At 35.6% G+C, this 20408-nt stretch overlaps 3 protein-coding genes across 4 annotated transcripts in view; 1 reads left to right on the top strand and 2 right to left on the bottom strand.

Annotated features, from left to right (window-relative positions):
* The window catches only part of mRpL37 (mitochondrial ribosomal protein L37), a 20783-nt gene extending 19079 nt beyond the window's left edge, over positions 1 to 1704 (bottom strand). The window contains exon 1 of the mRNA XM_087352078.1: positions 722 to 1704. The gene's annotated coding sequence lies outside the window, so the exon portion shown is untranslated. The remainder of the gene's footprint in view (positions 1 to 721) is intronic.
* Positions 1 to 9476, top strand: part of ps (RNA-binding protein Nova-1-like protein passilla) — a 10573-nt gene extending 1097 nt beyond the window's left edge. Inside the window, exons 2-6 of the mRNA XM_087352080.1 lie at positions 3024 to 3167; positions 3273 to 3427; positions 3786 to 3939; positions 5211 to 5435; positions 6236 to 9476. Coding sequence (XP_087208206.1) covers positions 3024 to 3167; positions 3273 to 3427; positions 3786 to 3939; positions 5211 to 5435; positions 6236 to 7098 — 1541 coding nt within the window. The 3' untranslated portion in view covers positions 7099 to 9476. The remainder of the gene's footprint in view (positions 1 to 3023; positions 3168 to 3272; positions 3428 to 3785; positions 3940 to 5210; positions 5436 to 6235) is intronic.
* Positions 9404 to 20408, bottom strand: LOC110841022 (putative maleylacetoacetate isomerase 2). Of its 2 annotated transcripts, XM_022086338.2 has the most exons (8): positions 20239 to 20408; positions 18277 to 18328; positions 16118 to 16266; positions 15569 to 15646; positions 14684 to 14810; positions 13910 to 14012; positions 13707 to 13829; positions 9404 to 11395 (listed from the first exon to the last, which is right to left on the bottom strand). In XM_022086338.2, the coding sequence occupies exons 1-8, from the start codon at positions 20254 to 20256 to the stop codon at positions 11392 to 11394; spliced, it is 654 nt and encodes a 217-aa protein (XP_021942030.1). In that variant the 5' UTR covers positions 20257 to 20408; the 3' UTR covers positions 9404 to 11391. The 2 variants fall into 2 exon arrangements, with proteins under 2 accessions (XP_021942030.1, XP_087208207.1); XM_087352081.1 differs by having other exon boundaries at positions 9404 to 13829.

Here is a 20408-nt window from a genome sequence, read left to right as displayed (position 1 = left end):
CACTCTGGAGCATTCCACTTCTCTCCCAGAGTAATGATTTATTTAAAGTGACATGTCATATATGAATAAAGGAGTTTGAATATTTTAGGTGTTATTAGTGACAGTACTGTCCATGACACTACTAAATATATTTTGTGTTGTAATGCTATTAATAATTCAAATGCTTGAAAAGAAATTCAGGGAAATGCACAAAAATTAAATTAAACAGGTAGATTTTTAGACTGTTTTTATAACAGGACTTTCTATAATTGCTTAAGGAAGACCCTGAATCTCGGTCTTGGTTAGGCTACTTCATTTACGTGCTGGAATGGTTAATGGATACTTCAGAATAAATGTCCCTGTTAATGCAAGGCCATCCCTAGAGGAATGTAAGGCCTATGGCAAATCAGACTATTTGATGCTCTTCACATTTTTTTCACGTGGAAAAGGTTGGACTTCTAACTTCTGGCACTGACCATGAAGTTTACTTTTCATGGCACCTACATGCTTCTGGTCATCACTGCTTTCCATTACTAATTTACCTAATTTTGAGTCATACAATTTTTGAAACAGAGATAAAGAGCGACATATGATTTCTATAGGAGCAGGTCTCATACTTTTTGCTGCTGCAGTAATAAAATATTTTTCCAAAGTCCTCAAAACAAGAACTTATGTTTTTTTTTTTTGTAACTCTGTGTACAGAAAATTCAAATCTACCCCAAACAGTTTATGTTGTACTCACGTATGTTGAACCAGCTTGCTGGCCACAGATGCGTTGAGGTCAGATACAGTTTTGCCAATTTTGGTATTTCATTCTTATTGCTGCACATCTTGAAAACACTTTCTCACAGGAATGCAGATGAAGACAGAAGTCACTTTGTCACAGCTGCACTTGAAATGTGTAGAAACTCTTCTTTCAGACGAGTCCATAAGTTAATCATAGAACATTTGTGTCTGCTGACATGCCAATTAATTCTTCATATTATTTTCTGAAATCATATTCTGTGAGCGGGAAAAAGTGGGCTTTGTAACCACTGAAAACTTTCTACCACAGGTGGAAAATATTCTTTCACTGTAATGTGCAGGTCTCATGCATGTTATATTATGTCTGAAAGACCATAATCACTTATCTGACTCTCCGGTTCAGTTAAAAATCATTGTGTGTCAGAAAACAGTCTGTGAAATTTTTAAATGCATGTCGTCCAAAACTGTGATTCTTCACATACCGAGATAACTGTAAATGGAATGATAAATTTAGTTCAGTAATCTGTGTAAAAATGTCTGCTAAGTGTGGTAACCTCTGAGCCACACATACGTGATTGAAGCTGGATGGATGGTCAACATTGAATAAATAACAAATTTCTGAGCGCAATGTGTGCAGAACTGTCTTATGATAACCATCGAACCGACGTGTGCAGTAGTAACGTTGCACTAACTACTACCTATTTCGTCACAAAACGCGCAGCTAATTCTTTATTTCTGTGGTCGTGATTTTATAAAATTACACAGCCTTCTTTAACACGTTCCTCGGCGCGTTTGGAATCTTTTTCACAGCAAGACCTTGGCGATGAATGATGTGGCTACTAGTGCGTTCTGGTGCAATGGCATTAACATGTGCAATAAACCCACCCTTATCCCCAACCTTCGATCAACTAAGGAATTTTTCCGCCATGTGTACGGAAATTAGATTGAAAATATCTGTTGTAGTGCGAGCAGGCAAACGTCAACACATACAAATTTCCTCTTCATCTTGATTTTTTCCAAAAATGCAAGCAAAACAGAGAGATCGACGACGTCAGTGGATTCAACTAGCACACGACCGCTTTAAATTCGTTCAACGACTTCGCATTCGATATTATTGCTCATGTCCTCGATTCTTCTCGAAACTGTAGAATTTGAAAGTTGTCGATTTTTATAACCTTCGGGTGATTGTCAACATGAAACTAGAACTTTACGCAAGGCATAATTATATTTTCGGCAATCGTATGAACTTCGTCGCAGTGAGCAACATGACAGTTTACTGTCAATTTTCACCTTTAATGACGGATGTCAAATTAGTTTGAGAAATCACATATATGTTTTAAAAACGCGAGAGATTGTCTTTGCAATCGGCAAGCTTTGTATGTAAATGCTGTCGTAATTTGACGGGAAACGTGGAACTTACTCCCAAAGTTTGGTAACATAATACGCACTGGGCATCAGAAAGATGGCTGTCATATTTACGTTTCTCTTACAATTTATTTTTGATACCTTAAGTACTTGTGGTGCCATTTGTTACATGGTTGCTGGTTTAATTTTGTTCAACTTTCCGTTTTTGGCGATTCATTTTAAGGGTTCGAGAAATTAAAAATTTTGCACATCGATACTTTGATTTTGTGCCTCCAAGATTGATAGGAAACACCCATATCCTCTCTGCCTAACTTTATGAAAACTGGGCGCGTGCTGGCAAAATGTATTGCAATAAGTGTCGTTCTCAGCAGTAATTTCAGTTGTTGCAATCGCCGACCGACATCGTTGCGTTGGGAATGCACATAACGCCTGCCTGGTGATTGAGAATTATTTTTCCCTAAACCGTTATAATGTGACATCTGAAGCAGTATATTGAGTTAACTCTCTCAAGAACCCATTTTTCTATGTAGCATTCTTCTAATATAGTTCATCATAAAAATGTTGGTTGTCGTCACTTTCTTTGGAAAATCATAGTCTATATCTATCAAGAAACAAATGAAACCGAAACGAAGTAACGCGATCGTAAAATAAAATAATTTGTAATTTAAAATAATTAAACTCCCTTTTTAAATTGTAGAGTTTGTTATATGAGGTAGAACCGCAGATTGCAAACAGGGAAATACCTCACTTTTGTTTGCTAGATTTTTTCAAATTTAAGAGAAGTCCCGGTTTGGTATATGCCGCAACCGTTGTTACTTTGTTGTTCTTGTAGAATGTACTAACACCACACTTGGTTAATTGGTAAAATTAAACAATTAAATTCAGCAGTTGACATTCTTATCACAGTCTCCTAACTTTTAACATGATTTCAACAGCAGATGGAACATACCACTTCAAGATGCTGGTACCAGGTGTTGCTGCAGGAGCTATCATTGGAAAAGGTGGTGATACAATAGCACAGCTTCAGAAGGACACTGGAGCTCGAGTAAAAATGTCAAAAGCCAATGACTTTTATCCAGGTGATTTGGATTTGATGTAATGTAATATTAAATTTGAAAAAAATAATTCTGTAAGGTGAAATTGCTTTGCATGCTGCATTTTGAAGTGTGATTTTGCTTTGACAGGCACATCTGAGAGAGTCTGTCTGATAACAGGAAATGTGGATGCTATAATGGCTTGTCTAATATTCATCATGGAGAAAATCAGAGAGAAACCAGACATGAATGCAAAACAAGCAATTGACTTTGACAATAAAACGTCCGCTGAACGAGATAAACAAGTAGGTTTGGAATATTCGTATATATATAATGGATCACGATAATATTTGTGGTGGGTTGGAAAATGTGCATTATTTTCATAGATCATTGTTATAGTTTTGTTTGTATCTGAAGAATATCCATGTTTAGAACTAGATACAAAACAACACTGAACTAATACTTATTAATTAAAAGAGTTCAAGCCATAGAAGTCAGTGATTGGGATGCTCATTCCTCTTCCATCTGCAAGCAGTCCTTGGTATTACAGAACGTGAAGATCCATCCAACAAACCCATAGATGTAATAATCAAGTAATAAGGTTGTGTTTGGGGTCATAATTTAGAAAATAAGAGAGCTTATGCAATGTGCTCTCTTGTGCAGGTTAAAATTCTGGTCCCTAACAGCACAGCAGGAATGATTATTGGAAAAGGTGGCAACTATATAAAGCAAATCAAGGAGGAAAGTGGCTCATACGTTCAGATCTCACAAAAAGCCAAAGACCAGACGCTGCAAGAGAGATGCATCACTGTTATTGGTAAGTCAGTTTTGTAGATCTGACTTACTCTCAGTGATGGTTCATATAAAATACATAAACAATAATTTTGGAGTCAAATGCAAACTAGACAGTAGAAGAATAATTTGCATGAATTGTGTAGTACTTTACAGCAGATAAGATGCTATAGACATAATTTGTCTTTATTGTCACAGAAATGAGGATAAGGAAATCAACTGTTTGTGTGACGAGAAGTGTAAGCAGGTGACAGAATATTTGTAACTGAGAAACTATTGCAAATGGGTGTCGGTTCTTCAGGGCTCATGTGGTGGTCTGTAAAGAATTCTAATAATGTATGATATATTACAAACGAAATCTTGCCTTTCATGTTTTTTTAAAATAAACCCAAAATCTAAAATTAAAGACTTAATGGAAGTAGCTGGGATACTGGGAATGACCCGTTCTTCAAGTGCCTGAGCACTGCGGGTCCCAACTTTTCGTTGGCTTTGATCTATAGACATTCGGTAGGACTCCTTGGACGAGGGATCGGCCCGTCGGAAGGCCTCTACCTGTACACAGGACAGCACAACACAGAAAAACGTGGCCAGACATCAATGGCTTGAGTGGGATTCAAACCCACGGTCCCAGCGACCAAGCAGCACAAGGCCCACGCCTCAGACCGCGCAGCCACTGCGGACCCCATGGAAGTAGTATATCTTTCAAAGATCGATTACCATGCATTACTTCAGGAACCAATACTAAGTGGTGCTAATGTTGCTACCTTTCACAAGTTTGTGTCCGCCATGTTATTATTGACTAAAGCTAAAATGAATGGGCTTTGGGTGGCCCCCAAATGACATAACATTTATACCAGATTTTGCTAAAATCAACCATATGGTTCAGTCTTTGGAAGGGATACACATGGAGCACGATGATGTCATAAGCCTCTCCCCCGTCCCCAAAATAAAATCAGATGCATCTTGACACAACATCCTTTTTATATTAATGTATTTGATAAATCAAATAGATGTGACACACCAGTCTCTGATCAGGGATGATGGAAGTGAAATCTAAGTTAAAATTTTAGAAACAAAAATTAATTTTTATGGGCATTGTCCACCCAGTGGTATTGTAAGAAATAATATAATATTCAGGAGGTTCTGTGTTCAGTTTGAGCCACTGCCTCTAGTGCAAAGAATTAAGAAGTCTGAGGATTATTTTAATTTCCTGGTGTTGCACGATCTCGTGGGCAGGTTTTGCATTTTTGCAGTAGATGATAATTTTGTATCTGGCAGCGAGCGCTTGTGTTGCAGGTGAAATGGAATGCAACAGGACAGCGTGCCTCATGATTCTGTCTAAGGTGGTAGAAGACCCACAAAGTGGGAGTTGCTTGAATGTTAGTTATGCCGATGTGTCTGGTCCAGTTGCTAATTACAATCCTACTGGATCTCCATACGCTAATCATAATGTTCAGCATACACCAGTACAAGGTGGAAATTTCAATTCATCCCCAAGTTTAAGCTCGTCCATCACTGCAGGTAAGTTGATGGTGAGAGGTTCCTTTGTCTTGCAAAAATTCAGAACTTATCATGAGGATTTGTACTTTTCTTTGCTTCTGTTTGAGAGGTTTGTAGTTCAGTCCCACAGGCCATGTTTCCAAAAGTACCATTTTTTTCCACAATTATTCCAGTACTTCAAAACAGCTCATGGCTGGAATCATCCCAACACACTTTCATCCACCTCGGCATAGCAAATATAGGACAGTCAATATATATTATAATTCATTATAGCATGAAGATCTGTACTTGTTTTTAATAAGTGGGAATGTCATCCAACGGTGAATCCACCCCACAGCCTGTCGCATGGGAGTGAGTGTACAGATGAACTTTTTCTATGTCGAGAGAACTTCTTTTGCAGTAAGCTGTGCTCTGAATTGTATTTTACAGGGATGGACAATCGTAACATAAAGTAGATCATACAAGAAACTGAATGCAGTGATATCTGGAACAGTAATGATTATATCTTACAGAGCAGTCTGGAGTATTAGATGAGTTTTCAGTCTTGGTAGTGACTGTGATAAAATCTTCTTGAACAGAAAGCTGAATCAGTCTGGATCATAATTGTAGCATTTTGGATACAATCTTTCTCCGGCATTAGTTTATGATGCAGACTTTGAACAAAATTTGGTGCGTATTGCTCTTTTGCCTATCATTATTTAAAAACAAATTGCATCATTCTACATATGCCCTTACTTCATAACACCATTTTTGAATGCTGTATCCCACTGTTCACTTTGTCAGGTGTTTCTTGTGAATAATATTCAACATGTTACTTCCAGTTGGTGGGATGCTGCTGAACGGAGGTCCTACCAGCCTGAATTTGAGCTTGAACCTCGGTAATCCGTCAGCTGGACCAGCAAATGCCTCGGTTACTGCACAGCTTTTGGATCACATAAAGGTTATATTGAGGACCACTGGCTACTCGGACCAAGCAACTAGTGACATAACATCTGCCATGGGTATACTCGCACAATATGGGATTCTTGGAATGGGGCTTGGATTGACTGGAACAGGAGTTTCATCAGGCAATTCCAGCAACCACTCCCTTATGGCAAGCAGCAACTATTTAGGAGTAAGTCCCATGGACTCCACACCATCCCCTCAAACAGCAAATGGGGTTGGAAGTAATGGTGGTGTGTTCGGTCCTATCGGCACGGTGTCTTCGATCGGTACTTCGACTCCAACATCTCGTGGAGGGGCGATGGACCGATTCGGCGAGGGTGGTGCGTCCAGTGGTCCGTTCGATCCTTTTAGACATCAGTCAAGTCCTACTAATCTTGGCTCGCCCATTTCTCTTAACAATAACTCTTTTGGTCTAGGTACTGGTCAGTCCATATGTAAAAGTCCCACCCCTTCAGATCTGAAAGGTGACCCAAAAAAAGTTGATCTGGAAATTGCAGAAAATATTGTTGGTGCTATTCTTGGTCCTGGTGGTAGATCTCTTGTAGAAATTCAACATCTTAGTGGAGCAAATATTCAAATATCAAAGAAGGGCACATTTGCTCCTGGTACTCGTAATCGCATCGTTTCTATAGCGGGCTCACCTAATGCCATCAGTACTGCACAGTATCTGATAGAGCAGAGGATCAGCGAGGAAGAAGCCAAACGGGCCAGACCCAGTGCTCTGGGAATCCTGCAGTAAAATAAGTAATTAAACACCGTATGTGCATTTACTATACACTTCACCCAATAAAATTATTTTGTAAACAGTTTTGTTTACCTCGTCTAGATTTTTGTTGACTTAATATTAAAACAACCATCACAGTCTCTCACTTCATAAGCCATTATAGTCGAGTAATGTAATCCAAATGGCAAAATGAGTTTCCATGGCATCTTCTTTGAATAACCAGTTAAAAAGTTGTCCTTGTGGGTAAATCGTACCTCTTGAAGGTCATAGCGTGGGTTCTAGATTGGTAATATTTCATGTATCTGTTATACTCCAGCAAACATCATGACATACCTAAATGTTGTTACAAGAACTTTACATTAAATCATATGTATTGTAAATATCTGACTTGGCATAAATCATCACTAACATTTCAGCAACAGGTTACTGCACGGAACCTGCATCGATAGAAAATACTTGTACGCTTCATTATATGAATTTTTTCCCCCTGGAGTTTATTTCATAAATCCCCTTATATATGATTTCTAATGATCTGTCTAAATGTTATTAAAATTTTTTGAAGACTGTATGAGTTTAACATTCTGATCTTCTCAGAAATGGATTATCTTATATGTACTTCATTGTTATATATATATATTATATAAAGATTGTACTTCATTATCATTGAACTACATTTTTTAATTTTGATTAGTGATCTTAAAACACTTCACGCACGGTTTATATGAAGACTTACTGCAGTGTATTAAGTTGATGAGTATAAATTTATCTTCAACATAACATTTTCTTGGACATTTTCATTGTGTACAATGAACACAGTCCAAAGTGAGCTGCCTTTTACCCATAGTACATAATTGATCTTTGTTCTGTGATAATACAGCCTGTTTATTGTTAGGTGTAAATTCAATATCCCTTTACCCCACTCACTGTCATTCATGTTTGTTGTTGCATGGTTTTTGTGCTACTAGTCTTTCACAACTATCTGTCGAGTGGTCACATTTCTCTGCCTAGAGGATTCGGTTCCTTTTCTGTCCTTCGTGTAGTCTCCTAGATAAAAGATGTTCCAGGTCCATAAACATGGTGATGGGAAGCAAGAGTGTCTTGCTTCTGTGTCAGAAAAATGGCGTCCATTTAGCATTTTTGAGACTAGATTTTTTGTCATAGTCATGTATATAAATATTCATTCATTCATTCATTGGTGAAATGTGATATTGTTGTACAGAAACATTCTCATTATCAAGTTACCATGTACACATGTTTATTTTTTTGCTTGTTGTAATCATATACTATTATTGTACTATATATTATTTGTGGAATGGCTGGAAATATGTCGAAGGTGAAGGGTATGGCTACGATTGTTGTGTGGATACAACAGTTATTTGCCTATAAAGGTTTTCAAAGATTTTTAATTGTATTGTCAAAGCCTTTTCTAAAAAAATGAAGTTTGAATGTCAATACATTGGTATATTTACTGTGTCATTGTGATGTGTCAGACTGCAGCAAAAAGTTACTATTTACGGTAAAAATTGATGTTTATACCGAAACAACGGTATGTTCCTGCAAGTTTGTACAGTGTGATTATTATTAAGAGAAATTCCTGTATGCCTGAGAATTTAGGTTCATTGGTACATCTCAATTTGACACACTGGGTTAAGTTCCACCGTCTGAGTTTTCATGTTGTCGAGAAGTGGCAATGTGATTGTGTAAATGTTGATATTCAAGCCAACTCAAATTGAGTTACAAATTGTTTGTACCTATAACAGTACAGATATTTCTTCATTGTGAATTGCCATTAACTCATTAAAGTTAAGTTGTATTCCTAAAATAATTTGGAGTCATCAGTGCCATAAACGTAGAACAATTGTCACTGAGGGTTGTAGAGCCTAATCCTTAAAATGGGGAGAAATCCCTCATGGCAGCCTTATTAAAATGTTCCAGTGCGTGTGGAGGTATGTCATTCATGTTCATATAACCGTGGTAGATGCTAGTTATGTTTACAAATATTAACAGTGTTGCTGCCATATCACTGAGCAGTACAAAATACTTTGTTTTAATTTTCTTCCTTCAACTATGTTGTTAGATCATTCACTTTCAGTATTTTTATGAGAATTAAGTTTTTTAAAAATATTTTCATAGTTAATATATATGCTGTAATATAGAAATATGTGGTTTTGATGTCTTTCTGCTCTTCCACTAAGGGAAAAAGACATCTAAAATCTTTAAACAAATGACTTGTATTTTTTTGAAATGATAATCCTGCTCTGAAAATAAAACAAAATATGGTTTGAAAGGCTTTCGGTGGATGAGCAAATAAGACAGAAGCTTTATACTAAACAACTTCATTCAATCAAAATGTAAATCATGGTTCATTCTCAATAAATCCATGGCATAACGAACTGCACATTTCATTAAGCACAACCTAACATTTCCTCTCAGACAGTGATGCTTCTGGTGGTGTTCGGCTAATGCAAATCCATTTCAATCCATTTCATCTAAATAGCATCAAGACACATATTCTTAAAAGACGACTTAAAACAAATCTGAGCAAAAGAAATACTAGCAAATTAAGCAAACATTCTAAAAATATATACTTAGCAACTACACAGTATTTCAAAATTTACTTATACTGTACTTGAACCTAATACCTAGGCCATTATAATTCCATGACTATTTCGTAGACTGTACACATTTACCTCGTGGATAATAATTTACAAATGAAACAGGCTTGCACAGAAAAAAAATCAAATTAAAATAATCTGAGCAAATTCATTTTAAAAGAGTCACTAAAAGATGCAGTACCTGTCATCAAACAGTGATTTTAGTAGCACTTACATCATTAACGTGCAATATTCAAACAGGCATCTGAAATGTATGACACTGCCAGTAACTAGAAGCTTTCACACAAAATTTTATCTCAAGCATACTATTACCACTAATAAAAAAATAAATGAATAACAGTCTTCTGTTTGCTATATGTCAATATCAGGTGCAAGAAAGTTGCAACAATAAAAAGATTACTACCTAATTTCAAAATTAAAATCACAATGGAATATATACAGCACACACATTTTTAGTAAATGGTCTTAGAATATGAACATGACTTGCACAAAAGCTCGTAACCTTAATTTATGGAAGCTACAATTTGGTACTGTCCATTCACTGTTCAGACTCATTCATTGGCACATAAATGCAACACTTTTAAGATTCAACTCTTCCGAATATGGTGATCCAAGATTTTTCTCTAGTAGAGGGTCAATTCACACATTTCTTAAATGTCGGTCAGGGCTGCCATCGAAATTGGCACAAATTCTAATACACAAACACTAATAAATGCAATAAAACTATCGCTAACAATGTAACTAAAAAAAAACATTACACAACAAATACTGAGCATTTAAATTTAATTCCATGCATGCATCTTCTAAGCTTTGTCAGATTATTTAATATGCACTTTTGTTTTCAATACAGGTTGCTTTGAATACGAAAATATGCCAATTTTAAGAAAAGTAATACAGACTGGATAAAAATTGAAGCATAAAATTTCACTCCTTAAATTCTTAGAAAAGCATTCCTTATGTGATGAAAAATATAAATAATCTGACAAGCAAAACACCTTTGGTGTATGTCACATTCTTCCTCAGGTAAAGTCGATATTTATATTTCTAGATAATTTATAAATGTATTTAGTATTTAATTGTTTGACTGTTATATTTGTTGTAAATATGAGGAATTTCTCAGTTTATCTCTGGCCAAACTTTCGGGGAACAAAAATGAGTTAATGTTATTGGGGAATACTGCTGTGTATGTTTGTTAAACATGAAAGGGCTACATAAAACATTACGTCATTTTTGATGGAGTTTATAATGTTTCTTGCTTTTGTAAGTGCTAATAAAAAAGTGGATTTTTAAAGACTGCAGTTATATTGTCCATACTAAAATCTAGATAGAATGATCCAACTGTCCATGTTAATACCTATTTTCTGGAACTTAATATACCAAAATGTCACGGAGTTTGGTTAAATATACGGCTTGTTACTTAATGAAATTTCATCATTTCAATATTGACACTTGGAACAATCTGATCTAGCAACTTAAAATTTATTTTACGCAACTGTGTTGTAATGGGCTTTACAATTCGATGTTTAATTTCATTTGCAAGGTTTCAATCAGAGATGGCCGACAACATTTTGGTTTAAGGAGCCAGTGTATTCAAGGAACAGTAACAAATGTTCCCTCTGACATCAACCCCTATTAAGAATTTTGTTCCTGTATCACTTTACTTTGGCACCTCTCGGCAGCACACAGGCTTTGATCATCTGTAACTCAAACCAAACCAATCTAAATTTAAGGCTTTATTCCAATACAAAGAAGTTTGCTTCTACTGAGTAGGCTTAGTGAAAATTACAAGAGTAAATGGTGAATAACATACAGCAAACATGCTGTACCATTATTTTTCTTGGCTGCTTGGAAAATGACCTTTCATTCGAGAACTTATTACATTCACTACTGCATGTTGCTTCCGATGAACTACGCTTTTGTGCAATCAATAACATTGCACAAAATAGTAACATTAGAGCAGGGGATCTCAATTCAAGGCTTGGCAATGTTTTTTGTGCAGCCTGCATACATTTTTTTGTAATTCTGCATCAACCTGTATGATATAAAATAATTACCTAACATCAGAAAACATCTGCACCTTGTCATGGTGGTGGGGGGGCTTGAGTACCTCAGTGATCCCAAGAGCAATGCTGGTGGTAGCATAGCTACTCGTAGGGCCTCCCTAGCCAGATTGGTCGAGGGGGAGTGATCAGACTAAGACAGGTACCCTGGTCCTCCAGGTTGGGGGTTGGTCGCAAGGCTGACAACCTTGCACCGTAAAAAGGAAGATGTTTCGAAACCTCAATCAAAGCCTTGGACAGACGGACCTAACAGAGGACCAAATGGAAGAGGAGAATTGAGGAGGCCATGGACCGAATACAGACCGGAGAGCCATAGAAGAAGAAGATCAGAAAACATGCTTTCTTAATGACCTTGTCCTCATGTTTTCATGGCTGGAGTTTAATATATAACTCCAGCTTTCAGGAACAAGCTGCACTGAAAGTTTAATGTTTTTCAATGTTCCAACAAATACTGCAGTTGCCATCTTCAGGGTGAATGTCTATGCAAAGCGGATGCAGGGTAGGAAGAATGTATATATTGATTTGGCGGTGAGCAGTGCATGGGATGTGAAGGATTAAGAGGAGTAGGGTGCCATCCAATAAGGAGACACCACACAGTTGCGAGAAAGAAGCAATTAATGAATAATGTAAAATCAAGAACTGGGATGCATCTTACTGGTGAAAACTTAAAAGGATGCATGTGAATCATAACAACAGACATTCAACCTGATACTGAAAGGTTACCCATGTAAAACCAGGATGAAATATCTCACTAAAGACTGAGTTTATTACAGAAAATTTTTGATGTAATAGGTGAACCTGTCTGTAATAATAAGTTTATAGAATTCTAATAAATTTCAATGAATTAATAAAATCCTCTCGGGCTATCAGCCGTGTCACACGGTTAAAACTTTCCATGAACTTTCAATTTTCCATATTTGAGATCTTGTCATCTACAAGGGTGAATGTAGCTCTAAATAAGGAAAAAGTTGAGAACCCCTGCATTAAGGGAACTAAGGTATATAAGTAACTTGTAGTGGAAACCCTGTACCTTATTTTGTCCATCGTCCTTACAATAGCTGATATGATGTTATTTTGTCTCAGGGTTGTTGTTTAATATAAGGTACACTCTCATACATTATTTTGATATTAGTAAGTTATAATTTTACGAAAACTCTCTTTTGCAAACTATTCTGTAAAACAATCTACAGTATGTGTGCTTGCATCTGAGAAGTAAATAAAATTTAACACATTTTTAGCAAACTAGATCGAATGTTATTCAACAGAATCAATCAAGAGGCATCACCTAAAGTTCTTCAATTCTTCTCATAATATAAAGTAACACTGTTAAATTGTCAATATCATATTTTTAACAATTGGTGTCCATATAAAATTATAAAAATCAAACAGCAACCCTGTACCTCTAGTAATTTCAGTACCACATGCAATATTACAAGTACTTAATGTATATCGAATTAGCAGTATTTTAAACTGCACAGTGGTGTTACATTATGGTTTATAAAAGAGAGAAATGTTTTATTTTGTACTTTGGACAGTCACTTGTTTAGTATTATACCACAAACTAATCTGAAACAATCTAACACACCTTGGGCTCTATGCAGTGTTGATAACACTCTTACCTTCCTAAAACGATACTGAACAAGTACTAGATGGCAAGGATTCTCAAACCAGTGCTCACAACCTTTGTAGGAGTTTTGAACATCATGATACTTCACAACATCCAATACTGGAAAATTTAAATGCAATAAAAGCAACATTCAGCTCTTTCAAAATGTACACTCGGAGGAAAGAAATGAATGTTATCCATAACTAAATATAATAACATGAAGGACAAGACAAGTGTCTTCATGATAAAGAGTTGTGAGGCTCCAGCAGTTTGAGAAACCTCAATTTATGGAAGTCCACTGAACAATGTTCTCACATATTTGTCAGATGTCAACCCCCTTACTTTGTGGCTTCAGGAGGGCAATCTGGTTGATTAGATGGATGGGCCGCGCGGAATGCTGGATGGTTTTCGAGTTCACGATCAATCCGTAATATAATGGGGAATGGTCGCAAATCAACATGGAACCTACAAAGAAATCAGATAAGCTCCATATATGAAGTTTGATTCCAATATTATTTTATTACCAGACCATGTCCATGCCTTACCTTCGCGCATTGAACACTTGTGGAATGAGGCAGCAGTCTGCAATGGATATTTCATCACCAACACAGTATTTGCCAGCACACGCAGACAACAGCTTTTCAACCGCTAGACAAAAAATAAGTAGTCACTGTTATAAGTAAATGTTGAGTCTGTAGCTTTAGCTTATAAAAAGCACTTGATAAGCTTACAATAAAATCACACTCATCATCCAAGTTATTGTGAGATGCCCCAAACTGAAGAAAATGGGGGACCAAATATGGCACAGACATGAAGGCTGGACTTTTGGCACTTAAAGCCTTCAGATATGTTCTGATTATCAGTAAACTAAACCTAACTCTTAACACTCTTCAGGGCAGTAATATAGCTCAGGTAATTAGTTGCCAGCATCTGACAGTGGAGGCCCAGGTTCAAGCCCAAGATTTGTGGTGGACGTAGTGAGTCGTTTGATTTTCTCCTGTCAATATCATTCCACCACAGCTCCACATTCATTCATATACCATCCGGAGGATGAACAATGGTACATTTCTACCAGAATACACAGTGCAACGCCCCAGAAGACAGCCACCTTCATACTATTTTACTCTCTACAAACATTCCCTACACCTAAAAAAAGAGAAAATGTTTTCTTGAAAACCTAGGAACATACGTAATTTCAGAATCTCACATTAATCGGTATTAGCTCCCCCACAGGCTAGTATGCCTGACAGTTGTTATTACTTACGCAGTTGTGTTCATTTACAATCACAAGAATTCTTTACGTTCATATGATAAACTACCTCGGAAACCTCTGTTGATCCAGTGTTGTGCCCACTCCTTTTTCTTTTCTTCACCAACATATATAAGAACAATAAGGTTCTGCAAAGGCTGAATTCCAGATGCGATCACTTCACAAATCTCTCGGACCTAAAGAAATGCAAGAATAAACATACACAATTTTTATTAGATGTAAAGTGTGTTAAAAACCCCATAATACAAACACAAAAGACCAAGACGATGTATTCATCCTTTCTTAATGATGTCTGTCTCAATTTGAAAGGATGTTGAATCTGGCAAGAGTGAAGAAGGTTTTGCCACAGAACACCCAACCCTGGTAGAAAGATCAATGGATGATGATCCATATTACACCTTTCCAGTCAGAACATCAGAATTTTCTGCAACCATGAAGTGTATGGGATTTAAATATCTCCACCGCTCTAATGTGCAAAGTTTTCAATTTCTACGCCAATGCCATCATTATTGTCCATATCTAGCTCTTCATTTACCACAACAGTAACAGCATCTTGATCAACACAGCGTAAACTATTATATCATCTTTTCAATCAAGAAGGGCCAGACACATTAAAGTGTGATGTGATGATGCAAACTACTGAATCCCAGTAATATATAATTATATTCAAATTTCCAAGGAGTTTGAAATATTTATACCTAATGGCATAAGATGCCAGACAAAGAAGCATTCAGTAATTTCTTGCCATAGTTTGCAGTGACCAGCAGTGATACATGTTCCAAGAAATCACAAAAAACAAGAAAAGAAATTCTGCTGATCATGTATCGACACATGACTGAATGAACATTTTTAGTGTTTCTATTACATATCAACATATAATGAAAAAGGGTTAACATGGATTTAATGTGGATAAAGAATGTGAAATTATTCATACCTTAGCTCTCTTGTGAACATCCTGTGGCATCAGAGGTCTGGAAGGTCTGGTTTCTTCAAGATAATGCATAATATTGAGCTGAAAGAAACACAGAAGTTAAAACATCACCCTACCCTGCAAACAGATTTGATGGAAGTATGTATAATACCAAGACAACTTAAAGATCCATTTCCACACATACTAGCTGCTATACATTTGAAATTTATATGACCCTTTAAAGCTGAAGCTTGTCAAAATAATATTCGAGAATTCAGTCGATATCTGAAAGAAATTCACACTTCTCTATTACAAAGATCAACTGGTTAATGCTGCTAAAGGAAATAATCCCTTGAAAATCATACATAATACATAAATATGAAATGCAACATTACTAATTGTTAAAGCAGATAATATATATATTACCATTCCACTTCAAGGGTAACTTAATTCAGTAAAGGATACGAGACCATTACCCTAAATTATACTGCATTTTGTAAAAAACAAACTTCATAAAATTATTATTTTTTCAAGCCATCACTAGATTTAATGTGTTCTTTGACTATTACTTACTGACTCCACTAACGTGTGTCCATCAATGTGAAGAGCAGGCACCTGTTCCATTGGGTTTATTTCACGGTATTCATTACAGTGTTGCTCACCACCAGCCTTTATCAAACTTACAGGTTTGATGTCATATGGTATCTCCTTTAAGTTCAGAGCTGCATACAAATGGCAAAAGTAAAAATAATCTCATTTGTACAACTACATATCAGTATACACCTTAATATACTGATCTGTTTTACTGATTGTTCATATTACGTACTACTAATCAGAAATGATAGTCTGGTAATGAATAGAGAGCTACGTGTGGGTTCGGACAGAAACGGTCTCTGTTACTGTAAGGTAGCTCATAACAGAACAAAGTATGTTGCACAAAACATCATTTCATACAGTAAACTACATGCACTATTCTTTATACAAAAATTATGTTCCCAGCCGAATTCAACAAAATTTACGTGGCTTCCGCAGTTTGTATTGATAAATTCCCAAATGCACAATCATCAACAAGATAAACAATCCATAAATTCAAAAAATTGTTAAACGAAACTAGCAGAATTGTTGATTTAAGAAAAAGTATAATACACCTTGTCACAACTAAAGAAAATTTGCAAACACTTGTACATACTTTTGTTTAGAGTCCTTCAAATTAAACTTGAAAACATTCCAATATATGTATAATATTGCAGTGTAGCATTCAATGAATGCCGCATACTCTACACTAAGATGTTCCTAACAGATGGTATTTTTTGTGATAAATCAGTAAATTGACGTAAGTACATGTACTAGAATAAGAAGAACTCAAATCAGCTGCAAAAACAAGAGCAACAAACTGGTCCAAGATATGGCATGAAGGCACAGTCAGCCTCTATTTCTTCAGTGGCCACACTTGCAATTTCTACAAACAATGGTGATAACTAAGCTTGAATAAGACCACTATTTACACAAGGAGATTTAGAAGTTGAATGAATTTACACTCCATTATGGGAGCAATGTTTATTCATTTCTCCAGAAGCAGATATGGCACCATGGTACAGTAGAGGCCTCTATGATACCCTAATCTTATACCTCGTAATGTATCATAAAAGACATCATACAAAAAACTTGCAATGTCCACCAAATGAAGGATCTGATATGTCAAGGAACTGAGACCTTGAGCACTAACAAAAAACTCTGTACACCAATTTGCTATTCAATGGTTAACACATGCCATATTTAATGTAACAGAAACAATTTAAACCACTTAAGTAATCAGTGTTATACATAATCTTATGCTAGTTTTCTTATCTGAGTATTTTCATGGTGAACAAAATATGAATAATATGTGTCATTCTACATATCTCTAAATTTTGTATGGAATATGAACATACCAGTTTTGGAGGTTATGATTAAAAACTTTATGTTACTATATCAAGTCACATTTGTTTTATAAGGGGGACTAGCTATAGAAATCTGCTTAAACATAAATTTACTTACCTTATAAAATTATGAAATGGCTAGAAGTAACCAATCTTTAAAGTAAAATTGTTTATCTTACTTATGCAATCAATATTCTCTGTTATAAATATTTTTCCCCTAAAGATCTATGTATTATTTCTTGAATATGTTATCACTAGCAGTCCTATACAAATGCAACTGTTAAAACAAGTTTGTTATTACTGTAACTGGAAACACATTTGCTGGCTTAATGATAATTACATTATATAATGGTCAATGAATTAACAGAGATAAAGCTTATTTTGTACCACTGGCTTATGAAAACCATACTGATTTATGCATAATAATGTCACTTAGACACGTTGTGAACTGCCCTATCTAGAGCGTCAAATTAAATACAGCATAAATTATTACAAATGAGTTCAGAAATGTAAAAAATGGTCGTACCCTATTTCAAAATTCTGCTTTAGGACCACATATAAATAAACGCACATGTACATAACTTAAGTCAAAGCTATATAGTCTGAGCCACTGAAGAAGTGTTGTTAAATAAACTATAGATAATAAAAAAAGAACTTAAGAAATTCTAATATTTACATGATATAATATTTAAAAATAGCATATGGGAAGGGGAATTAAGTCTCATATTCAATAATATTTAGTCATCAACAGTCCAACATATAATACATCAATAAGTTACATTTTCTATAAGAATGTATTTACCCTATACTCACCTATTCTGACGCGCCAGGAGCAAGAGCTTCTCCAATATGAATACAGAACAGGCTGTAACACAGAAAATAAAATTTACCAGTGTAAATAGTATTTATAACAGAATTAAGCATGCAGTACTTCTACAACTTGGTATAAGAACAGAAAACAATCTTAACAGTTCCTTTGTGAATGTGAAAGTTCAAGTATTTAGGTATAAAAAATCATAATTAAATAAAGAGAATAAATTTTGGAAATACACAGAAATGCTTATCTTCTCATCTTCATTCCAAATTGCTAATGGTTAATGAACATAAATCTTTAACACTAGCATAATGGAGCAATGTCTCTGAGAAACTAATAGTTTCTTAGCCAATAAAAAATTATCCGCCTTTTATAAAACCCAATAAATCATTAAAATGTTCACAGAATATTAAATTTTTCATACTGATGCTGTTGCTTACGTATGTGAAATTTGGTCTCTTTGTCTCGGAGGAAACCAAGACTTTCAAATATATTTGGAAATAAATGCTAATGGCAACCTGGACCTAGAAAAGATGAACTGAGGAATGCATAGCAAGGATTATTCAAGCACTATATTACCAATGTTTTATTGTGTACTGTACATGAATACAGAATTTCATAATCAGGCTTGGGTTTATCAGCTTATTACATACTGCCTGCTGAAGGAAGAAACTACACTATCATCTTATTTGTGGTTTATTTAATGATGCTGCCAGAATCACAGATCATACAGTGTTCAATGATGATACAATTACAGAGTGATGAATTGGAAAAGATAGGACAAAGTGGTTGTCAGTGGTGAGGAAACGACTAACAAGCAGCCACCAAAGTTGCTGCTGGGATGGCTGCACAAGGCCATTCAATTTCTTGCAAGAGCTATTGAAGTGTTGTTGACTTTGTGCTGTACACTGCATCCTTCAAGTAACACCATAAAAAAGTCAGGTGGGATTAAATCTGGCAATTGTGGAATTTACTCAATTGACCCTTCACCATTTTGCATATCTGAAGCACGGTACACGATAAAGTAGTGCCATTAGTTACGTATAGTCCACACCAAGTCATCCTAGCAACACAACACACGGAGACTAGAAACACGATTATTATTCCGTACTGTAACGTGAATACATGATTTTGGGGCACCTTGTAAACACATATAATTTGGATAAAACGTGCTAAGGAGTTTGAATCCCAATTTTGTAGAAGATGTAAAAATACAAACTATACATTTTTGTAGAACAGAATAGAATAAAAGTTATTTACATTCCATAGATCCTTCATAGGCCTAAGCCAAGGATGTAGAACAGGTCATAGCACAAATGCAACACTTGTTTCTAGTACAAATATAAATATATAGTTATAACAGCTATTTACAGATTTTTGGAACTACAGTATTACAGCAAAATAATCATGAGAAACCATCACCATTGTTACTTACATGTATTTATAAATTCTTCTACTGATTAGGAGTGAGATAGGAGATACTCTTTTAACGCTTGCTTAAACATTTTTATATAGTGATTTAAACTTTTGATAGGTGGAAGATGAAAGTAAATGCTGAATGCGAATGACAAACATGACCACATCCATTCTGATACTGGATATAAGAGTAAACGCATTTGTGAGTTCGCTATTCCGAGTCGTACAATACATAAGAAAAACAAAGGTCACACACAACTGGATTAACCTAACATATATCAAGACTGCATTTACTCAAATACACTTAATACTCAGCTGTCAAAGTTGTAATAACATCTTTACATTTACTTGGACATTTAAATGAAAAACTGTAAATAACATATAAAATATAACAGAATCGTAGATCAGAAATGAATAGCTTTTTTCGGCTCGATTTTGGAGGTGTTCACAATAACGATTTTAATATAGCGCGGCAAAATTGTACAGAATACAGAAAAACCAATGTCAAAATACGGTACTCCTGTGGCATAACTTAACTTTCTTACCTTGCCTATTACAGACATGGTTTCTTCAATGTGTTTTCACTTTTAATCTGAATCTGAGAAAAAAGTATATTCAATACAGGTACAAAACAATTCTGGCCAGACGCTAGATCAGTACACAATCATACACTTCCCAAATGCTCGGCGCAAATACTTGCAAGTTGTTGATTGCA

The sequence above is a fragment of the Zootermopsis nevadensis genome, unplaced genomic scaffold, assembly GCF_977971745.1.
Source record: "Zootermopsis nevadensis isolate Lab colony 2312 unplaced genomic scaffold, Znev_1.0 Znev_ptg000020l, whole genome shotgun sequence".
Lineage (NCBI taxonomy): Eukaryota > Metazoa > Arthropoda > Insecta > Blattodea > Termopsidae > Zootermopsis > Zootermopsis nevadensis.
This window is presented reverse-complemented; position numbering and strand designations above follow the sequence as displayed.

Coding starts and splice junctions, on each gene's coding strand:
- LOC110841022 (XM_087352081.1), bottom strand. Junction 16,267..18,276: donor CTCCTGGCGCGTCAGAATAG/GTGAGTATAGGG, acceptor ATTTGTATGCAG/CTCTGAACTTAAAGGAGATA. Junction 14,811..15,568: donor ATGTTCACAAGAGAGCTAAG/GTATGAATAATT, acceptor GCATTTCTTTAG/GTCCGAGAGATTTGTGAAGT.